Here is a 21,920-nt window from a genome sequence, read left to right as displayed (position 1 = left end):
GTAAATATTATCAAAATCACGGCATTGGGCCGTTTTCGTGCTCGGAGGATTCCACGAAAATTCGACGAGTGCAAAAAATACGCTGAATTTTTGTTATTTACCAGGGTTAAAATTCCTCGTCAGATTATATATATGCATAGGTATGTGGAGGTTGCTGGATTAAACTTTCTTCAATGCACTTTCATCCATCGTCTCGTTAACAACGAGTATAAACGTTGCACTTGCCATGAGAAACTTCATTGAAACTTCACAGAATGTTGAAGTATGTTGGCAAAAGATATAAGTATATTAGTAGTGAAGATTTGTTTTATATAACAAGTATAAAAGAAAATTAAGAAAATCAAGAGGCACACGTGCCTGTGTTAATGGGAGATTTCCGTGCTCGGAGAATTCCGCAAAAATTCGTTGTGAGAAAAATCGTTGGGACTTTGTTATTTATGAAATGTGGAATTGCTGCTGAGACATCGTGCGATGGCCACAGATGTTAAAGAAGGAAGGGGCTGGAGTATAAAAATATTAACTAAAGTCGTTAGGTCCCCTAAATATGAAAAAGAAGAAGAAGAAGAATAGTAACGTGTAAGAGCAAACTAATAAACAAAAGTATGGTAATTGAAAAATAGAAGCGTAAAAATTACATAAAAAATACTAAAGAGATACTAGCAAAAAATATACATAAAATGAAGAGGAATAAGGAAATTTATGTGTACGTAAGGAAGGGATTGGTGTACATTGATAAAAACACGTTAATGACGACGAAGAGTTCCCTTCCTCATCGACGACGACGTCGTAGACGTTGATCACTGTCACCAGAAGGCGCTTGAGTATTTTGGCAGAAGATGACAATTCGTGAACCACCTCTGGTTAACTTGCTCCCAGGTACCCAAGACTGAGGCTTCTCTCTCTCTCTCTCTCTCTCCCTCTCTCTCTCTCTTTCTCTTTCTCTACCTCTTCTCAGTTTGGTCCACCTCCGTCCCTCCACTCTCTCGCTTTGCTCGCCTCTAAGAGGGTGAGGAGGAGAGGGGGCCTTAGACGCTTTTAGACACGGAGCGTCCACGACGTCGCGACGCCCTGAAGAGTAGTAGTCACGTACCTTGAGCAGCTTCCACCTTGCCGGCTCGCGCTAAAACCCAACGCAACTATTCCTCCTACACGACTGACCTTCCAAAAAATTCCTCCTCCAGTTCTTCGTATACTCGAGGCCACACTTGACCTTGAAACTGTGAAAGAACCCCCGAAAACGAAGAGCAAGGGATCTTCATCAACGTGTTACTAAAAATTGTGGGTTATGAAATTCGGATCGGGCTTCCGGAGAAATACTGGAGGATCCTGCTCGAGGAATTTTAATGAGCAGATGTGGAACTGAGGATGTAGCACGATGATCCAATGTTGCCATGGCGAGACGTCAGAGCTCGAGTAACATGAGTCTTTGACGTGCTATACGGAGTATCCATGAGGACTACAGCGGAGCGGCTCTTTGGCTCCAACTGGTGCTCGTGTTAGACTCGCCCAGATCAGCCAGTCGCCGACCAACGGCGATGGGAATCGTCATCTTCGACCCCATTCAGATCTAACGAAGATTCCATCAAAGAGTGTCCTTGGAGCAGAAGTATTACAGTCACTGAATTTGGAAAAGATACGAGCAAACATTCTCAGCATCGATCATTCCTACGAAGGTCAATACATTTCCACGTAGTTTTTTTCAAGATTAAATAACGTGGTAGGATACACGTGAGTTTCAGTCGAGAGTGAAATGCAGTTTTTGAATTGTTAAAGTATATAAATTAACGTCTAAAGGTGTTGGTGAGAGTTGGTGAGATGCTGTGAGAAGTTGAGGATATCGTTGCATCGTGCAGAAGGAAGAATTTCGCGAAAGTGGTTCGTGTGTCGAAGAAGGATAAGGACGCAACGATGGCGGAGCGTCCTGGAAGACGTCGTTCCCGTCGGGACAGTATGGAGCCTGGTAGTTCCGTTAGGGGAACACCACCAGGCTCCAAGGACCGCAAGACCAAAAGGTCCAGCAAACCGTCGAAAGAGCGATGGCTGCTCACCAGGAAGACCTGGAGGTACATGGCGGATGCCGGAAGACGTCTGATTCCTGATGGGACCCACAATAGACCCGAAGACATACCGAAGATTGAGCAGTACTTTCAGGAAGTTTGCCAGAAGGAACCAAAATTTCTGCTCTGGAGGAAGGCTTCCTATCCAGGAACTTTGGGTTCTCGAAGTCAACGTAGGAGAAGACAGATAAAAGGTGGAAGTTGTCGAACAAACGCGAGCTCTGCTGATGAAGCTGAAGACTCTAGGACACCTCCACAAGGATTCGTCCTACAGACGACAGGAACTGGAAAATTTGACCTTGCAAAGATCAAACGAGATTGGCTTTTGGCTACAGGTGGTAGTGGTAGCACTCCTTCGAGTCCTTTGGTTGGAAGGAGGGAACAGGAGGAGGACGCAGAGACCAAGGAGCTTGCAGATATGCTCCAGAAGTATCTGAATATGCATGGTGACGCTGCTGGTACCACGAAGAGTCCTGAAAGAGCATCAATGGAGAACAAGGATAAGAAAGAGCCATTCGATTATCAAAGTTTGATAGACAAGTTACAGCAGCATTTGGATTTGATCGTGGCTGGTGCTCAAAGGGATAATTTTGTACCCCAATCAGGATCAATTGAAGATAACATCCTTCCCAAAAGTACAATGTCTTATCAAGGTGATTACGTTCATAAATCTTTGCTGGACACTCTGGGTCGTTACTACAGCAAGTCCTCGAATCGACAACACGTGATGTCTGATATCTTGACGGATAGGAAATTATTAGAGAAACTTTACTTTGATCTGCGATGTACCAGAGGGTTCAGAGGTCCCAGAGCTACCGGTGCTTATACCTCGCCGTCTTCCAATTGGCTGAGTCAACAGAGAAGTAGATTGACAAGCAAGAATTCTAGGGATTGGTTGATTCCTGGTAGGGACCCTTTGTCCCCACCACCTCTGATCGCTGTCCAGAAGCCTAGCACAGAAGTAGGCTCCTTGGACAATGTGGTACAGACGGATCCTGTTCCTAGAGAAGTCCTAGATGCAATAATACTTGAAAGAGAGAAGGAGGAAGGTTCGAAGGACTCGTTGAGTAATAAATCTGGTCGTAGACGAAGCAGTGTTGACAATGATGACGTGTCACCTTCTGTAAGTGATACAATCAAAAGGTACCTCAGGATGGCCAGGAAGAAATCCTTGGATGCTGACAAGGCTGATAGGTTCAAACGTGTTAATTACGACAGGAACTTGAGAAATATCAAGGCTAAAGGGGAGATCACCAAGCCTGGTGACGATGATGGTAACAATAAAGGATGTCAGACTGAAGACAACTGGGCCATCAACTATAAAGAGATGTCCTTGGAAAATCCTTCGAACGATAACATTTCGGATGCTGATACGGCATCCCCGATCTCGAGGAATGCCAGTTCCAGGAGTAGCATAGATGCTGGCTTGGGGTCCGAGGAACCACTCACTCCCAAATTCCATCATCATCAATCCTTCCTGTCCCAGCTTTTGCACGGTTCCAGCGGTCACAAGGACAAATCTCATTCCGCACCAGAGTCCCCGGCACTAACCACTTCCCCGCCTAATTCCACAGGTGGCTCCGCGATGCAGAAGAGCAAATCCTCCAGCAGCGTGGTGCACCATGGTAGCAGATTGGTGGCTAAGAAGATCTGGAGGTCGAGAAGCAAAAGTACTTCCAGGGCCAACAACCAACCCTCGGTTTGGACGCCACAGGTCAGTTTCATCCATTTTTTAGTTTATCTCAAATATTTTTGTTATATTAGTGATTTTATGAATATTCAGCTTGTAACAATTGATTCAATCATTTTAAGGATGCTAATGGAAAATTTACTTTATATTTTCTACGTTGTTAAAGAGGGTGTTTTATACAGTTTTTAATTACGCGTGATTCGTTATTACATTGAGAGGGATTGTTTTAATGTTTTTTTTAGATTTTTGTGAAAATTCGTGTTTTTGTTTTTATTCTTTAAATAAAGACGGTTTGAAGAGGGAGATGGTGAATAAAGAGAGAAGAGTGAAAATAAAAGATAGTGAATACACACAGAGATTTGGCCTTGCGAGCACGACTCTCTCAAGCTGTGGGCGCGATAACAAATGTGGGACTACAAAATTTTGCCGGCGTAGCCAGAAATAGTCAGTCAACAGTAGGGCGTGTAAACTATACTTAACCTCTACTATTACCGCTACTTCTGCTACTACTACTAGTACTACTACTACTACCAATACTATACTGTTTCTACGATCGAGTTCTTGCGAACCAAATGGAAATTTTGCCACTCCTGCAAATATAACGATTAGAATTTTAACTTTCATTTAAATGTTTAATTGAGTAAAACATAATTGAAGAAGTTGAAATTAATTTTATATATTGATTTAAATGAAATGTAGCAAGTAATATATCGATTCTTTATAGCCAGATTTATATTCATTGTTAGTTTATTAAATTATATTTTTTAGAATCAATATTTATGTAATTAATTAATAGCTGTAATGTTAATTTTTTGAACTGCTGCGTATTTAATGAAACGATTATGAGTGTGTCAGATTTTGATTGAATGTGTCAGGTCGGTGGATTTTGGCAATGGGCCTCCGTGAGATGTGCACGAATGCACTGCACATTAACACATTTTCTTCATTTATTATGAGCCCAGGTGACAGTCGATGTATCTTTTCTTATAACTTGATTTTGGGCCAGTTACACATTATCAAATAAAAATTGTTCCCACAAACAGCTTCAAATCTTCTCAAATAGTTTTTAAATGATTTATTTTAAAAAATACGAATTTAACGAGTTAGACAAACTATATTAATAAACTCGCTTTTATTAATTCAATCAACTTCCTGCGTGGTGAAAATTCTCTCTACCTTTCTGTTTTCGTAGTGCAAAATTGAAGTTTAAGGTCATGTAGTGGGATGCAATTCGGAGAGTATTACTGGGTTTGCAAGAATTGTGAAAAAAAAGATTTTTGCGAGAGGTACATTTTTATTTTTATTTAAAACTGATAACGTGACGCCATTAAATAGGAATCCTGAGTTTCTTAATATTGTTTTAATATTTTAAATGTGAATTCTTTTCGAGTGAGTCGTGAGTTTAAACGAAAGTTTTTTAAATGAAATATTAAACAACAAGGGTTTGGTGAAGATAAATAATGCAGGGAAAAGTGGAAAATGGGAAAAGGGAGAAAAAAAGGTGAAAAATAAAAAGAGAAAAATAGATAAGGTGGGGGAAAAAAATAAAGAAGCAAAAGAGTCAAAGAGCGAATAAAAAACAAGAATAAATTTCTACTTTGTAGAGCTCGTAATTTGCATGAAAAGACGACACAGGTATTTTCCCCTTTATCTCTGGCGTAGCCTTGTTAAAGCTCTCCAACACCTCCAGCTTTTCCACCCGTTTCCAGTAATTTGCAACACGGTCACGAAACTCACGCCAATATTATTCCATTCATATTCAACCATCCCCTTCGCGAAGTAATGAAAAAATATCGACTCGCGAATATATTATCATTCTAAAAATTCCAACCCCGTCAAGCATTGTTTTTATTTGAAACAAGAAAGTATTATCACTCGATTTTACCACGAGCCAACAAGACGAATTCGAAATTCTCACAGGGAAATAGCTCATCGTCTTCTTGAATTTTATGCTTGCACCATTAAAAATCCTTTTTTTATATAAATAACACACGTTATTTGAATAAATAAAATATTGTGAAAATTTGAAATTCTGTAAGTATGATAAAAACATTTGATAAGACTTAAATTATTCGAAGGTTTATTCAGGATATACACACAAGTTGTTTTGAGAAAAATTGGAAAAACTTCGAGCAAATCCTCGATGACTGAATCGTTGTTTTTGATTATTAAAGCATTTACGAAAAATCTGGATTTTTTCGCTCAGTTAAAAAATAAAATCTTGTTTATAAAGATAATTGCGAGAAAATATCGATTCGAGTAAACATTGACCGATGAATGTGAATTCTTTTGCTGAAAGAGTTCAAATTTTATGTTGCCACGTTATATTTTAAGCAGCCGGAAATGTACCGGTTTTCCCTCGGGGAAAAATTCGTGAAGAATTTAATGTTATGGTTGTTTGAAATTTGGGGTTGTCGAAGAAAGCCTTTTTCTAGCGCTATTTCGATGCCGAATTTTTCTGAAGGGTTTGTCAAGGTTGAGAAAAGAATTTTTAATATTATTGAGAAGTGAAATGATCATTTTTTCTTGCAGGGGAAGTGCACGTGGGCTGGAACTGGAGGTAGGCGTGTCACGTTGCAGGATACTTCGTTGAGATCGCTTTCAGAAATCGAGAGGAAGGTCCTTTGCAAAGTGGCAGTCGCCAAGCTTCAAGCTTTGAATCTGGGTGTCCACATCCGACCCCCGAGTGGTGAGTAAAACTCGATACGCAAACAAATTTATCCACTAAAAACATAAAAGCATACTTTTTTGTTGGTTTACGTAGAAAAATATTCTGAATTATATTCATGACAAAATAAATATTTCTATTATTTGCATTATTGTAACTAATTTTTTTATTCTAAAGCTTAATTAAAAATTTATTATTCTGAATTGTACAACGTAAATAAATATTGTTTCTATTATACAAAAATTATCTTGTTTAAAACAATAATAATTCGTTGCAAAATAAGAATAAAAATTGTGTAGAAAATTTAGTTTTTAATATAGTGAAAGATGCAAAATTGTACAAACACGTGGTTTAAATATAATGATAAGATAGTTTAATTTTGGTATTTTTAATCAAAGCTGTAGAGTTCATGTATGAGCGTGGGTAAATTGAGCGGGCATTATGAATTTCGTCTATTTGACTGAAAATATTGATAAATTTCAAGGGTGTGATGTATATTTGATTTTCCCAATTCGAAGTTGAGCCAGGTTCGAAATTTTTGGAAAGCATTGCCACTAATTTCTTGTTGACTGAATGGGAAAGGCGCCGTCTAGCTATCTCACGTTTCTTCGTGATTGACGTGTTTATGAGTGTAAGGGTTTCTTCCACTTCCCCACTCAAACTTGTTTATTCCTAGCGAAGACATTTTTCCAAAGCCTATGGGGAAACTTTGCTACGAATTTTTTCTCTCCAACATTCAACCTCGATGAGTCAACGAAATTATATTTTCAACATTTGATGAAAATATTTGTGTTAAACTAAACATTTTATCCTGGATATAATGCATATAGTTTAATATAATAGAAATAATATTTACCTCTGAAAAGATTTTCTTTATGGTATGGAATTATCATGTGTTAATGAAATAACATGTATAACAATAACTATTGTGCAATATAATATATAACAATTCATTGATTTTTAGAGTCCCTTGGTGGGGTATCGGTGACCGCAAAGCCAAAAAGAAGAGCATATTTACTGAAGAGGAAAGCCCTTACAACAGGCTTCTTCGATAACAAAGGAAAGGATGAAAAGGACAAGGGTGAGTTTATAAAATTTGTCTCTTCCTTATACTTTTTCTTGATTAACCATCAATTTTTGGTTTCTACCCTACAAGAAAATCTCGCGAGAATTTTATTTCGTGGAACACTCTATGCCAGATTTATTTTAAACTTAATAATAACAACACATTTCGATTTTTACAATGTATTTTGAAAATGGGATAAACATACGTTGAAAGTTATAAGATTTACCCTTGACCACGAAAAATGAAAATTCTTTTTCGCACATTTAATGCAAGACATAATAATAAACAGTTGAGAGTCTTGATTTAATCATCCGAGATTTATTGCACGAATATTTGTTTCCGGGAAAATTTGGTTATTTTAAGTAACATATTCTAGTACGTCAGACACTTGGAAAGCATACGTAGCTCAAAGTTTGATACGTTTACGACGTATCTACATTTACATTCTAAGCGAAATAATGTAATATTTCATTTATATCTTATAATGAAAATAGATTTAATTATTCAGCCAAAAACTATTAATAAAAATTAATTCTTTACAATACGAATGCCCTCATTTTACATTAAAATTTTTCCTAAAATTAGAAGCCTATAATTTATTGATAAATTAATAGAGAATAGATAAATCACCGTGAGAAAATAAAGATTTATTGTATAATTATTAGCTAATGCATCACATACAATAACCTGTTTTGTATTGCTATTATTATTCGGTAATTAAAATAAAATTTATTAAAAATGATGAACACGAATTGGAGCGAATCTGGATATTTTTCGCGCGATGAACCCTCTCATGGATAAATGTTATTATAGTAGGACAAATGTGTCCAATCTAATTTCGTCTTGAGTTTGTTGGTTTTCTTATCTAAAGCTTGCCTGTAAAATCAGGTCAGCGTTTTATTGGTATATTTCCGACGTTAATAAACGCTATAGCGAATTTTTGGCAAAATTCTTATACAAATCCAAACAAGCTTAAAGTTCTGGGCGCTTCGAGTATTAGCAGCTGGCCTAATTGAGCTATGTATATAAATAATTAAGATGTCAGCGAAGAAATCCGTCATTTATAAGATAAAATAATTAAAAAATGAAAATAGTAATTAAACAATAAAACAGTTTGATAGAGCAGTCATAGCTAAACTATTATAGTATTTTCTCACCTGTAAGATACAATTATCATCAAACGAGATAAAAATGAAAAGGGGTAGAAAAAAAAAATGAATTGATAAAAGTTTAAGAAAAGGGGTATATATATAAATATATGTAGATGGTAAAATATTACAAACTATAGTAAAAAATCTTGGGGGTAATTTTGGCTACTGGGATGTAATTTGGAATATTTGAAATTTATGGAGTGCTTTTCGGGATAAAAGTATGTGTGCGAAAGTTCGTAGTTGGATCTTTCATCTCGCGTATAAGAGAGCGAGCAATATCGTCCGGGTCGGTATGAGACACAATTTCGCCGGTTAAAATTAGCCAGGGGGTATTTGGTGGTAGTGCATATTTCCGCATATATCAGATTTATTTGCGTACCTCTTACGAGTGTCGGGGGGACACCAGTCATCAATCGGAGAGAAGCTTCTTCTCCTTCGAGGTCGCTAACACTCGTGTTTCAACCTCCTTTAAATCTCCCATCCAATCTTAACTAAAACTCCCTCCTCCCCCTCCCCCTACCCCCTCTAAAAATGCATCATTACGTAAACGAACATTTTCACGCATCCAGCACCAAACTGCATTGACCTTTATCTATTTTTATCCGGTTCACCAGTCGCGCTATTAATATTTTTATAAAATTAGTTTTATTTCGTTCCACCAAGAAACTCACCGATACTTTCACGCACACACTCTTATATTATTGGCTATGCACGATCCCCGGAATCGCATTCGCGTTTGGTTATTTTTAAACATTCGATAAATACAGTGTTAATGTTTATAGTTGCGGCTTATCCTTATAAAATTTAAGGCTTTTGTCGCGCGTAACGTAATTATTCGCGCTTCATTCAGGCTACATTGACCTTTATCTATTTTAATCCACCGAAGCATTAAGAATCTTGTATAATACGCTACAAACGTTTTACTCGGTTTCCAAAATTTTCGCTCTGCAAATGATCTTCGTGAATAAACAACACAACTTTCCATTTAATTTTTTATTAATCGTTAATATAAAATTCCTTGATATAGTTACTACAAATTTCCATGGTGTACCTTATTCGAGCACCCTTGGTATATTCTTAATGTCTACCAAGTAGGGGAGAGCCTTGTACCTTGGGCACTATTGTTTAGATTGCCATTGTTGTAACTTTTAAAAAATAGTTTATTAATATTTTTCTATATATGTATATTCACTTTATGCGTAAACTACTTACCTTTGAAATTTCATAATTCAATTGTTTATGTTTATTTAATTAGAAGATTCTTCTGATTTAAGAAAAATGATCAAATATCCTAAGATTCAAGTCTCACCGTCACTATAATTATATGCAAATAAATTTTTAAAAAAGAAAAATTTAATCATTGTGAAAAGATGATTAAATCATATTTCTAGGCAAACATTTCTCGATTCAAGTGGTTAAATTTCACTCGAGACAGAAAAATGAAAATACACTAAACGAAAAGAGTAAACACTCTTCGTCACTTAAAACGCCACAGAGGAAAGATACAAGAAAACGTATATCTCTGTAACTATATAAAAGAAATATTACATTTTTAGACAGCATCTTTTCGCCACCTTTCAGAATTTGCATTCGTCTTATGCAAAAGTTGAATATTTTTAATAGTTAATTTAAAAGATAAGCGGAGCTATTTCCTACGTGCATGTTTTGGGACTTTTCAAGCAACAAACTCTATTATATATACATATATACAAGAAAGTACACAGTACAATATGCTTTTATCATGGATTTTCGCGTAAACTTGAGGAGCGTTAAGAAAGGTGCTTTCGCTAAGTAGCGCGTAGCTTTTCAAGTTTTGACGGGGTTCTTGACGCTTCCGAGAAGCCACCTCTCAGCATTGTCGCAAGCTCGCCAGGAGTGCGTGGTGCGTCAGTAGAAACGGCCAGTGAAACCGCGTCAGTGGTAACTTCAACCAGAAACCGGGATGGCCCAGATTGCAGTCTATAATCGGACGCTTATAGGGCCATCGTTTGTTGCCTTTCAGCTTTTCGCTATAATTATAAGCCACTCAGCCTTATTATAGGACCACCGGAAAGCTGAACTAGTTGCCCAAATCGCGCACCTGCTTCCACTTCAAAACAAGTCTCGTCGACGTCTCTCACTCTCAAACTCTTGTATTTTCAATTTTTTCTTTATTTTCATCTAGCTGCATAAAGTATATTTAGAGATACCAATAAACGAATCTGAATAATTAATTTATTAGTCGAGGTATGCTTTCAATTTTTCATGTTGAGATATACTACTATATTGTTAGATTTTTTTAAAATTTTTTGTGGATTATTAATTGCTGGAGTTACATTTCTGTTCAATTAGAATTTTTTGTATAAGTTTTAAGGAGTTTGCTTCATTAATTTTTTCTGATAAAAATATTCAGTAATTTTATTTATATTATTAATTAGATCTTTTTGTGTGATATTTTTGCAGATAGCACGGGTGGCTTAGTTTTTGGTATTCCGATTTCTCAGTGTCTGGAGAACGACAGGGTTGCTAGGATTGCTTCGGGTGAGATTTCGGAGGTTGGCTGTTTGTCCAGGGGCAGCAGACATGGGAGCAGAACGAGTTTCAGCAGCCTCATCGAGCCTTCTTCCACGGTGTCAGCGAAAACCGAAGATGTGAGTTTTTTTTACAGTCTTTCTCTTATTTTAATAAAAAAATTATTAAAAAAAGAACAGTCAAGCAAATTTTTAAAAATTGTTTCTTATCGATAATTCAAAAGCTGAAGCCTCCAATTAATGTTATTTACATCAACAGATGTATACACAGAGATATCAATTAAGGATTTAGATTTCCCATCCAATATTTTATTTAAAAAATATATTCTTTTAAATAATTATTTAATATATAAGATCTCGTTAGATCAAAACGAGATATAGTTTGCAAATTGTTCTAGTTCGTTAAAACAAATTAATTGACTGTAATTGCTTCTGGTGTATGAGGTGTGGAGAGTTTATGCAAGCAGAAATGTTCATTATTCACAGACATTTCTGCCAAATTACACTTTCTATTTCGAAGAATCGACTCGAGTTCAGTTAAGGCAGAAATAGAAACGGGAAATTCGGTTCGATGTAAAACGCGAGTTGATCAAAGATTGATTTAATATTCCTACGAAGTGCCTTCTATTTTAAGTGATCCAAAGTAGTAAATGTCAGTAAACGTGTTACCGGTCCTTTTCATTTACATTTTATCCATCCTCGTGAAAATTTATATTCAACAATTCGTTAATACATAAATTACACTTTTAAAATTCCGCCGTCTTATTTTAAGAAGTAATCTTTGCAAATTCATTTTATATGCTTTCTTCCTCGAACCCTCCTGCCTCCTCCAAAGGAATTAATAAAAGAAAACTGTAATCTCATCCACAATATTGAACCGTATGTAAAATTGAGAAATTTCATCTAAACGATTCAACCAACCAACCATAACAGCAATCATTTTTAAAATTACTATAAAATAGAAAAAAATACACCAAACAAATAATAGCAATTATAAACAATATCTAAAAAGATTGTCGTGCAGATGTTTATAATGCATACAATTTCTCAAATAACCAATACAATAAAGTTAATGATTGAAGTTGATATAAAGGGGCACGAAAAACTTTAAGACAATAAAAGCGAATATGAAATATAACAATACTAGAATATATAAAAAAAACTATTATATCGCTCGCAAGTGAGTGTCAACCAGAGATAAGATGGAAAGCATTCATGAGTGGATTGAAATACACTTGGACAAATCTTACCCATGGCACCAAGTTCATTTATTATTTACAGTCGTTCGAATATTCAAATCACGAAAACGAATTTCAAGCCGGGGAACGGCTCGTTTACTTTCTGGAGCACGTTTCGTGAGAGAGACTCGTGTGACCGAGATTCGCGTTCATCTTTTTTAACGATACATCGTAAAAACGGAAAGTTTTATTTAAAGTATGAGATAGTCCCGTGGTAGATTCGTTTACACCCACGCAGCTCTACCGACTGCACCGGTTCTCTTTAGCTTATACGTATTGTCCCTGGCCACATTACTAGACTCATGATACTCTTTAAGTTCACGATTGATTTCTGCTCCAAAAAATGATTTTTGCCATTTGAATCGTGTCAGTTTGACGTATGGCAATTTTGAGTGAGATTGAACTCAGGAGGAAATAGGATGTGGTTCTTCCTCCCTAAGTTGAGTGCACTATCGTGCTGGCTCCACCGTGAAAGCTTTGTCAATACGTATAAAATAATAATATTTAAAGCATTTCGATCTTTGTTCTTAATTTTCATCGGAGTAGTGCAGTAGAAATTGAAAAAAATTCTTATCTCTCCTAAAATTATACAGAAAGATATAATAAATGGGAGGATAGATGAATAGGTAGATATATACATATATAAGACATATCTATATGTAGCTAGTTATTTAGGTAAATTAGACAGATATGTACTTGGAAAGGTCATTATATCAGTAGTAGCAATTATTCAATTGTTAACTTAAAAATTATTGTTCTTTTAATAATATGGACACAGGAAGTGTATAGTTTCAGTCCCCACCCCTATTTTTCATCTCAAACAATTGCACAAGGAGCAATGATATTCCTGACAGGTGGTATTAAATTTATATATATACCATCAATGTGAGCCTTTTTTTAGTTATTATATTTTTTTAATTAAGAGCGGAAGAAACACTTTTTCGTGGTAAAAAATTAGATAGCGTGATGACAGAAGGGGTGGGAGTGGTACAGTGGGTTTCTCGGTTGGCAGCTTGAGTGGCAATGACGTTATCGACGAGGGGTGACGTATGACGTCATCAGTATCAGACATCAGACGGAACGTCACGGCACGATGGCAATGGCCACTTGCGCAGTCTGACCAAAGCTGCAAGTGGTTATTTTTCGACAACCACACACGTCAGTAGAACTCCCACCACCCTGTCTCATCCTTGGATTCGACAGCCAGCTACGAACTTGGGCGACACATCGCGTGTTTTGCTTTTCACTCTTTCATCTCTTCAATATTGTTTCTGCCCCTTTCCTTTTTTTGTTCTGAAAAACCATTCGTCAAATTTGTTGTATTTTTTTTTTATAGGGGATCTCTCGAAAAAAACCTAAAATATTAAAAAAAAATAATCGTTGAGCGTCACTGGTACAAGTTTTCATAAAAATTGGTTTATCCAATTTTACTGCAAAGGCCATGAACTTTTCAAGCAGCTCCTTTGCATTGTTTCAAAAAGTTGTTGAAATGAAAATTGTCACTAAAAATATTTTTAAATCAGAATATTTTCGTAAAGGGTTTTTACATCAACGAGCAAATGGATTGGAGTGAACAAGAGTGAAATAAATAGAGTGACTGAGCAAAAGCTAGAATTAATTCGATTAAAGCTGCGCGTTTGTAGGGAAGAGCGATGTTTGCGAAGCAGATTAATCTTGTGGGGAATTTCAAGGGACCCTCCTCAGACCCTTCGTAGGAGAGATTTTTGGAAGGAGCCCAACGTTCTTGCACATACGTCCTCACGCACTCGTTGGTTGAGGAATTTTATGCGATAATAAATTTTCACCAAAGCCAGTCGAGATTAAAAGCCAGACAGCAAATTCCTGGCATGCTTTCGTATTGGATACTCAACTTGCTGCTTTATTTTCTTTATTAAGAGAAATAGCCCTCTTGCAAACTCATTCCACCCCACTGTCATCCCCATCTAACACGTGGAGAGTCTTACCAAGCTCTCATCCTTAACTATAAATAATATACTTAATCTCATTTGTCATTTAATTAACTTTCACAATTTTTCCTTTGCTAAGATCAGTCCAATCTTCGACTCACCTATTAATTAAATTTTAATTTATAATCACACAGTTTAGAATATACTCTCTTCAATATTTATCAATACTTCCCTAAGCTTAATATTTTATTCCTTTCATTAATTTTTCGATTCAACGAAATGTTTTTTCTATTACGTTAAATTTTTGAAAATTGACAATAAATGAGCGTTTTTTGTGGGAAATATTAAAAATCTTGACAGCAACATTCGCACATTTAAACTGAGCTTTTAAATTAGATATCGAACATTTTAATTAAATGCTACGGCCACTGTGGATTGTTATTACGAGTGGCCATCAAAGTGTTAATGCGTGGTGAACGAGGGGAAATTGGCCAACAGCGCGTTACACGAATTCCTTGCTTGTCCACGTGCAAATTGTGTCGTGATTATAGTGTGACGTTTCCATAAAAACTTCTGATAGTATCAAAAGATTCAATTTCGTGTCGTTTATGGTAACTCGTTTACCGTAAATAAACTTTTATATAGATTTTTTTTAAATTATCATTACTTTAAGTCAGAGTCACAGACTTTGTTAATTCATTAACTAAAATTATTAAATCGAAAGCTTTAATTTTCTATCATTTGCAGTTCGTTTACTTTTGGATAAAATTAAAAATGGATTACAAAAAATTCTCCACTTTTTGTAAAATTTTATTCAATAGAAAAACTTAATTTTTGGATTGTGATATCAGTGCAACATCTGTATCGATGTATTTGTCAATATCGAAAGTTCAATTAGTATGACTTGCATAGCAGCTGATTGACTGCGCGATCAGCTCTAAAAAAAGCTTTGGAAAAGTTTAACATCTCTCCAAAATAACAAACTTCGCAAGTTGGCTCAGCCTTGAAAGTTCGACCATTAAACTTTATCGATCTTCCCACCCATTCCCAGTTATACGCTGGAAAATAAATAAATATATATATATATATATATATATATTCGAAAGTATCTTTCTAATGTATACATGTATTTTTGAAACTCGTTAAATATTTAATGAGAAATTATGGAAAACATTTTATATTTGCCATTGTATATGTATAATCATTCAAATTGGAAATATTATAATACTTGACCTCTTCACATTGATACTAAAAATAGACAAGATTTCGAAAATTCGTGTTTTCAATTATATTTACAGAGGAGCTTGCAAGTAAATAAAATAAAATTGTTTATGTTTTTAGAAAGCGTCTTGCAAATCGGAGCGGTGATCTAATGTTTACAGTTTGTCGTTACTGTATTGATTAACATATTGCTGTTTTTTTTTTTCAAAGAGCATCTGGTGCAGTCTCGTGTGTACGTCATGTGTTTCTTGACCATGCGTGACGTCATAAATCAGGGACGTGAATAGAACGGGGCCGAGAGACTGCTAATTTTAAACGCGAATTAATTAAGATCGTTCAATTTGTAGGAAACTTGTCTCTCACGTTTGACTCGAAAATGGTCTGTCTATTCTAAGGGCCGACCACCTATTAAGTTATAACCCATTTGCCATTTATAATCTTCCTCGGGAAAAAATAAATATGATTAATTTACCGATATTATTCAATAAAATTAAAGAATTCTATAGTAATTTTCCATTCATTTAAAGATACAATATCACATCTTAATTAGTTTAAATACTACACAATCAAACTTAATAAACCAGAGAGAAGAATTAAAAATTTTGAAATATTCATCAACGCATTGATACTTTGCTTTGTAACGTCTTTTTGTAAGAGTTAAATAATTAATAATAAAGTTAAGTATGAGAATAGATGTTAAAAATGGGATTCATTATTTTCAGGGTGGTTCCTGCGAGTCCCTGTCGTCGAAAGGGGGTGCTCTCACAGGAAGTGATTCTGGGATTCTGGAACTAAGTGACAGTGGAGGGGGTGGTCTTCCGGGGGAATGGGACGTCGTACCTGTTATAGTAAGACAATGTATCAAACACCTGGAAGCCACTGGTCTTAGGACACTTGGAGTTTTTCGTGTATCACCCTCTAAGAAAAGAGTTAGACAGGTAAATAAATATTAAATTACTGTAAATATATTTTATCACAATTTCCCTGTTAATGATTAAAACATAATTGAATTAAATTGATCAGCAATGTAAAATTTCAAAATTGCGTAATTATAATTGAAAAGATAGCTTTTGTTCGAAAAATTTTACAAAGAACAAAAGCACGAACTTTAAGCTCTTGAATGGAAATGCTACAGTGATAAAAGTTTGTATCTACCCCCGCATCTGACTCCTGTTTTACGTCAACGTTTCCCACCCTTGAAGCTAAGTATAACTTTCCCCTTTTCCAACTTGCAACTTTTCCTTAACTTTTCACTAAACTCTTCGCATGAATCTGTTTAAGTATCAATTTTTCCTTCTTATCATTATATTTAGTTATTATTTCTTTGTTATTGCAATGGTTGCTGTGTATAATTTTAAGATGTGCATAAAAATCACATAAAATAAGAAACTCGTGGAAATTTTTTGTAATTGCTCAATGCATAATTTTGTAATTCTGAGGCGAATTGGGAAAATGTAATTTTTCAGTTACGAGAAGACTTTGACTGTGGTCGTGAAACCAAAATTGGGCCGGATCAATGTCCCCACGATGTAGCCACCCTTTTAAAGGAGTACTTCCGGGATTTACCAGATCCTTTACTGTGCAGAGACTTGTATCAAGCCTTCGTGCACACTCAAAGTGAGTACATTCAGCTTTTTGATAGTCTCTTAAAAAAATATATGTTCGATTTTCTAGCTCAAAGCACTCGATAAATCTAAAAATTGAGATACGGTCAGCTTTATCACAGTTTTTTTTCTATTTATGATAACAAAATCTTTCTAACAAAATTTAAAACTTATTGACAGAAGAGAATCTGTTTCAAAATTTTTTTAGATGTTCACCAATTTGTTTGTCGTGTTTTTTTAAGTTATAAAGTAAAAAGTGTATTCGCATAATTATGTGTAATAACACGTATTAATTAAATTGAGATTAGGAAGAGAATGTCAAAAATGATCTTGCCATGTAATTATAATTGAATCGATCCATTTGATATTTTAAATGTATTTGCATAAAAGCGTGTGATTGCATGTATCGATTGGATTCAGATTAGAGAGAGGAGATTGAAAAATGATCTTATCATGCAGTTATGATTGAACTGGTCCACTCGATATTTTGCAGAGATAAGGAATAGGCGACTCCAACAGGAAGCTCTTCAGCATCTCGTTCAACTGCTGCCCACGCCCAATCGGGAAACTCTCTGGGCACTTTTGAACTTCCTCAGTGAAGTTGCTGCCAACAGCGAAGACCAAAAGGACGAAACCGGAGAGTGGATCCTAGGAAACAAAATGGACACGACGAATCTTGCCACTGTAAATATATTATCTATCTTTCTCTCATCAGCCCCATTTACGCAACTCCCTATAAACTTCCATGTAATGAAAAAGCTCATACTGAAAAAATTGCAGACAATTTTTCTCATTTCGCGTACTAAATTTTAATAGAAGCAAATAAATTTTCGAAACATGCAATTCTGACATGAATAAAATTTTTTCCTCAATTTCGAAAAATATTTGTTGAAAAATATAACGAAACGTTATTAATAATTTAAGAAAAATTTTACAGGTTTTTGCACCTAACATTCTTCACTGCGTGAAACCGGGTCAGGCACGTTCGGAAGTTTCCGTGGAGAGAGCAGAGGAGAGAATAGACGTGATAAATGTTGTTCGAGCATTGTTGGAGCACGCTTCAGTTTTGTTCACCGTGCCAGCTGCTCTTTTGGACGAATTGTACCTGCACATGATGGACACCCATCCCGCTGATCTGGACGCAGCATTAACTAGAAGATCCGAAGAGTAAGCTCTGTACTTTAACCCTTTGCACTCTGTTGTTTTCACACAGGAAATATTATATCCCCTGAGAGAGGACAGCGGAGTGCAAGGGGTTAACATCACGAAAGTTCTCACCATAATTACAATTAATTTCATGCTGCCAAGTTTAATCGCTTTAATCAATACTGCATGCACTCACTTACTTCGATATATTATATTTTATATGCTCGAGTCTCATCAATGTATATTTTCGCCTTAAACAAATCCATCAAACTTCACGATGATGTTAACTAAAAATGGGATTTTTCTTCCTTTTAAAGAAATTTTTCCAGGACTCATTAAACTTTTTAACAATACTGTACAAATTTCTACTTTTCACACTCTTTGCTATCGAAAAATTTTAATATCGTTCTATTCTCATGAATAAATCGTAAGGGCCTGGACAAGTTTCTACGAGTGTGAATCGAGCTGAACGAGATAAGAGACAAATTGAGTCGAATTTCATTGAAAGTGTGAAATGTTGTTTTGCAGGCAATGCGGGGACGAGGGGGATCCTTGCAGCGAGGCGGAAACATTTTCCGTGGAAGAAACTCTAATGACCAATGCTGCTGCGATGACATCAGCCAGAAAGGTAACGCTCTCCAAGATCACGTAGGAAACTTCTCTGCCACCTGAAAAATGCATCGATCAGGAACACACAAGTTTTACACAACAATTTTACTTGCAGCTAGTTTTGCAAAAATTCACGCTCACTCGGGAATAGCATTCCAACGACACGAAGAACATAAACAGAAATTTTGCAAATCAGTTTTTCTCAAAGCGTTAGATAAAACTAATGGGAAGAGGATAAGAGAAGCAAATAGTCGAATGCTAATTTGTTGATAAATTATAAAGTAGAAATGGAAGGAGTGAGAAACATTGAAATATGATTTGGATTGATGAGAAGGATTGGTTGGCAGGTTTGGACGAGGGAGCAGTGTTTGCACGAGACTGCGGGTGTGGGTGGTGACATCGGTCCAAGGCCACGAAGACCAAAGAGGCCAGGAAGTCGTAGAAAAGAAGAAGGTAGGAGTAACAGCGTCGACAGCTGTTCCAGTGAAGATCCCACGGACGCCAGAAGAAAATCCTCGCCTATGATCATTACTGCGAGCCTCACCATCCCCATGTCTGGTGCCTTCACCTTGAACCTCGATGACCCTGATATACCTTACATCGAGGAAACTCCAAAATCCAGTGTTCCTCCGAGGAATATCAGGCAGAGACAACGATCCATTTCCGGTTGCAGCGAAGGTACCATTTTAAATCGATCGTGATTACTTTTAGTCAAAAATTTAGATAGAGTGTAATTATAAATTAATTAGAAGGTTGATGAACCATTTTGATTATTACTTTGAAGTAAAACCATAAAAAAATATATAGACAAAAATTGAGTGTATTTATAAATTAATTAGAAAGTTGATGAACTATTTTAAGGTGGAAGACACGGTAGTGATAGTGCGGTAGGTTCTTCAGCAACGCTTTCTGGTGACCAAGCACCAAGTTCTCCACCCTCTTGGGCATCCACTCCTCCTGCGAGTCCCGATAGCACAGCCACGACGGTATCCTATATTCCGGATCAACAGGCGATGCTGCAAAGAGTTTCCTTCACAACGTCCAGCGAAGTTCGTCAGGTATCCAGATCGGCCAGCCAGGAAATCGGCCGCAGCAACGTAGCACCAGCTTACACTCCCAGCATCACCAGCATTGGCGGTGCAGTTATGAGGTCAGCCTCCATTAGCCAATTCCAATACTCCATCCGAATATTTCTCATCCTCCAGGAAGTCTCGATATGTCCCAATTATTCCCATCCAATGTTGACCCCATAATCTTCCCACATACCCCCTCCCCATCCCTCTCCCAGAATTTCATCCATCCCTGCTAAATCTAAGCTAGCGAATCAGTAAAATTTAAAGAAGCTAATTTCTATTTCGTATAATAAAGTATATAATTAATAATATTGGAATTTTGTTACTGCTACGTGCAATAGTTTATATTGAGAACACGTGTTTCTGAGTTTTATTATATATATAGATACAATTAATATAGTAGTGAAAAGTTTCAATATTAAAATATTTCATCGTGTATTAGTTTTCTTGATTTTTAGTGATGTTTTAGCAAAGAGAGAGAGAGAGAGAGAGAGTTAATGATGTTTTTTCGAAGGTCCAAGACGGCGGATATCGAGCGGATGTTGCGGATAGCACGACCGGAAATGAGCGGAGCAACCGTACAGAGCAAGTCATCGTCAGGTTCGGAGAGTAAGAAGTACACGAAGAGGAGGTACACGGATTCTAGACACCAGACCAGGCATATTCCGGATGCTGAAAGTTTGGCGGGAAAAACAAGCGTGACCAGCGGTCAATCGTCCACGCCGGATTCAACGTCCACAACGATCGGTGCTCAAAAAAACGCCCAACCCATCTGGAAAAGACGCGAGCTCATCTCCAGTGCGCCGAAAGATAGACGCGCGTACTTCTGATCGACAAAATTTCTGCAATTCCTATCCCTCTTTATCATGAATCCAGTTTAGACTATCTGAGATGAATACGAGCTCAACTTCAACGTGTTGAAATATGCAAACTTCGGATTCACGTCATTATAGTCCACGTCCTTTAAGATTTTCTGAGAAAAACACAGGCTCGTCTACATGTTGAAATACAAACTTGCCTTTTTCTGATCCACCTCATCAGACTAATTCCACCCTTGTGTCTCCCGAATCCAGATAAGATTCTCCAAAAAAACACAAATTCGCCTTCAACGTGATGAGATACAAGTATATACTTTTTGTATTCACCTCTGTATATCCTGAGTCCAGTCTTCCATCCATTGCTGCAATCCCCAACCTTTTACAATTTAATATCAACATAGCGATACGAAGAGACTCTAGTCAATGTCTTTCTCGGTGAATATATACGTTTATTCAGAATCGATGGATGAATACAATTCCCGGATGTGGTCCCGGCAAGTGTGTTAGGCCGACTACTTTGAAAATGCAGAGTATTCGTGAATTCCAGTGAATAAAATGAAGTTTTGTGAAAAAGTACGTGGGAGGTGGAATACCGCGGTGTTCAAGCGACGAATAAGTTCCTGGATTTGGAACGAGTGATTGTTCAGCGGATTTCGATGAGGTTTCTAGACCTCCTATTGGTTCCTACACTACCGTCCTCGCGCTCAAAAAGCTCCTCGCGCCAGACGAATTGTCGTGAGACGATCGAGACAATAATCCAATTGACTCAAAAGTTCTCGAGTGACGTTTTTATTATAATTATTTTTTAATAACTTGTTGAAGCATTAGCGAGTCACACGACGATCGTTGATAGTGGCCGAGGTAGTCTTATCAAAGCGAAACAAAGCAAAGATTTTCAAGATTTACAAAGAGATCATTCTCTCGTGCCTTAAATCTTCTCACTCATTCTGGCTTTGATTGATCTCTCGTGGGACGAAATCTCTTTTGCACTATTGTATATGATGAAGAATATTCCTGCCTGGCATTGCAGGAATAAATCATGCTTTATGATTACTATTACTATCATTGTTATTATTATTGTCAACGATAGATAATATCGTCGATAAGTTTTCTTTTTCAGTCTGTAAACCAATAAATGAAGATTAATTTTTTACCATTTCGA

General features: G+C 36.5%; 1 protein-coding gene across 1 annotated transcript; it reads left to right on the top strand.

The window, feature by feature from the left end:
* Positions 1-1,071: 1,071 nt before the first annotated feature.
* On the top strand, positions 1,072-21,893 carry RhoGAP102A (Rho GTPase activating protein at 102A). Its single transcript, XM_066737122.1, has 12 exons — positions 1,072-3,771; positions 6,280-6,436; positions 7,380-7,496; positions 11,075-11,262; positions 16,231-16,446; positions 16,975-17,125; positions 17,606-17,796; positions 18,050-18,279; positions 18,787-18,886; positions 19,215-19,545; positions 19,729-20,017; positions 20,455-21,893. The coding sequence occupies exons 1-12, from the start codon at positions 1,909-1,911 to the stop codon at positions 20,768-20,770; spliced, it is 4,149 nt and encodes a 1,382-aa protein (XP_066593219.1). The 5' UTR covers positions 1,072-1,908; the 3' UTR covers positions 20,771-21,893.
* Positions 21,894-21,920: the final 27 nt, after the last annotated feature.

This window comes from Prorops nasuta, unplaced genomic scaffold (genome assembly GCF_024137725.1).
Source record: "Prorops nasuta isolate Cenicafe-Biocafe unplaced genomic scaffold, Cenicafe_Pnas_1.2 PNAS00002, whole genome shotgun sequence".
In the NCBI taxonomy this organism is placed as follows: Eukaryota; Metazoa; Arthropoda; class Insecta; order Hymenoptera; family Bethylidae; genus Prorops; species Prorops nasuta.
The sequence above is the reverse complement of the archived record's forward strand: the minus strand, read 5'-3'. Positions and strand labels throughout refer to the sequence as shown.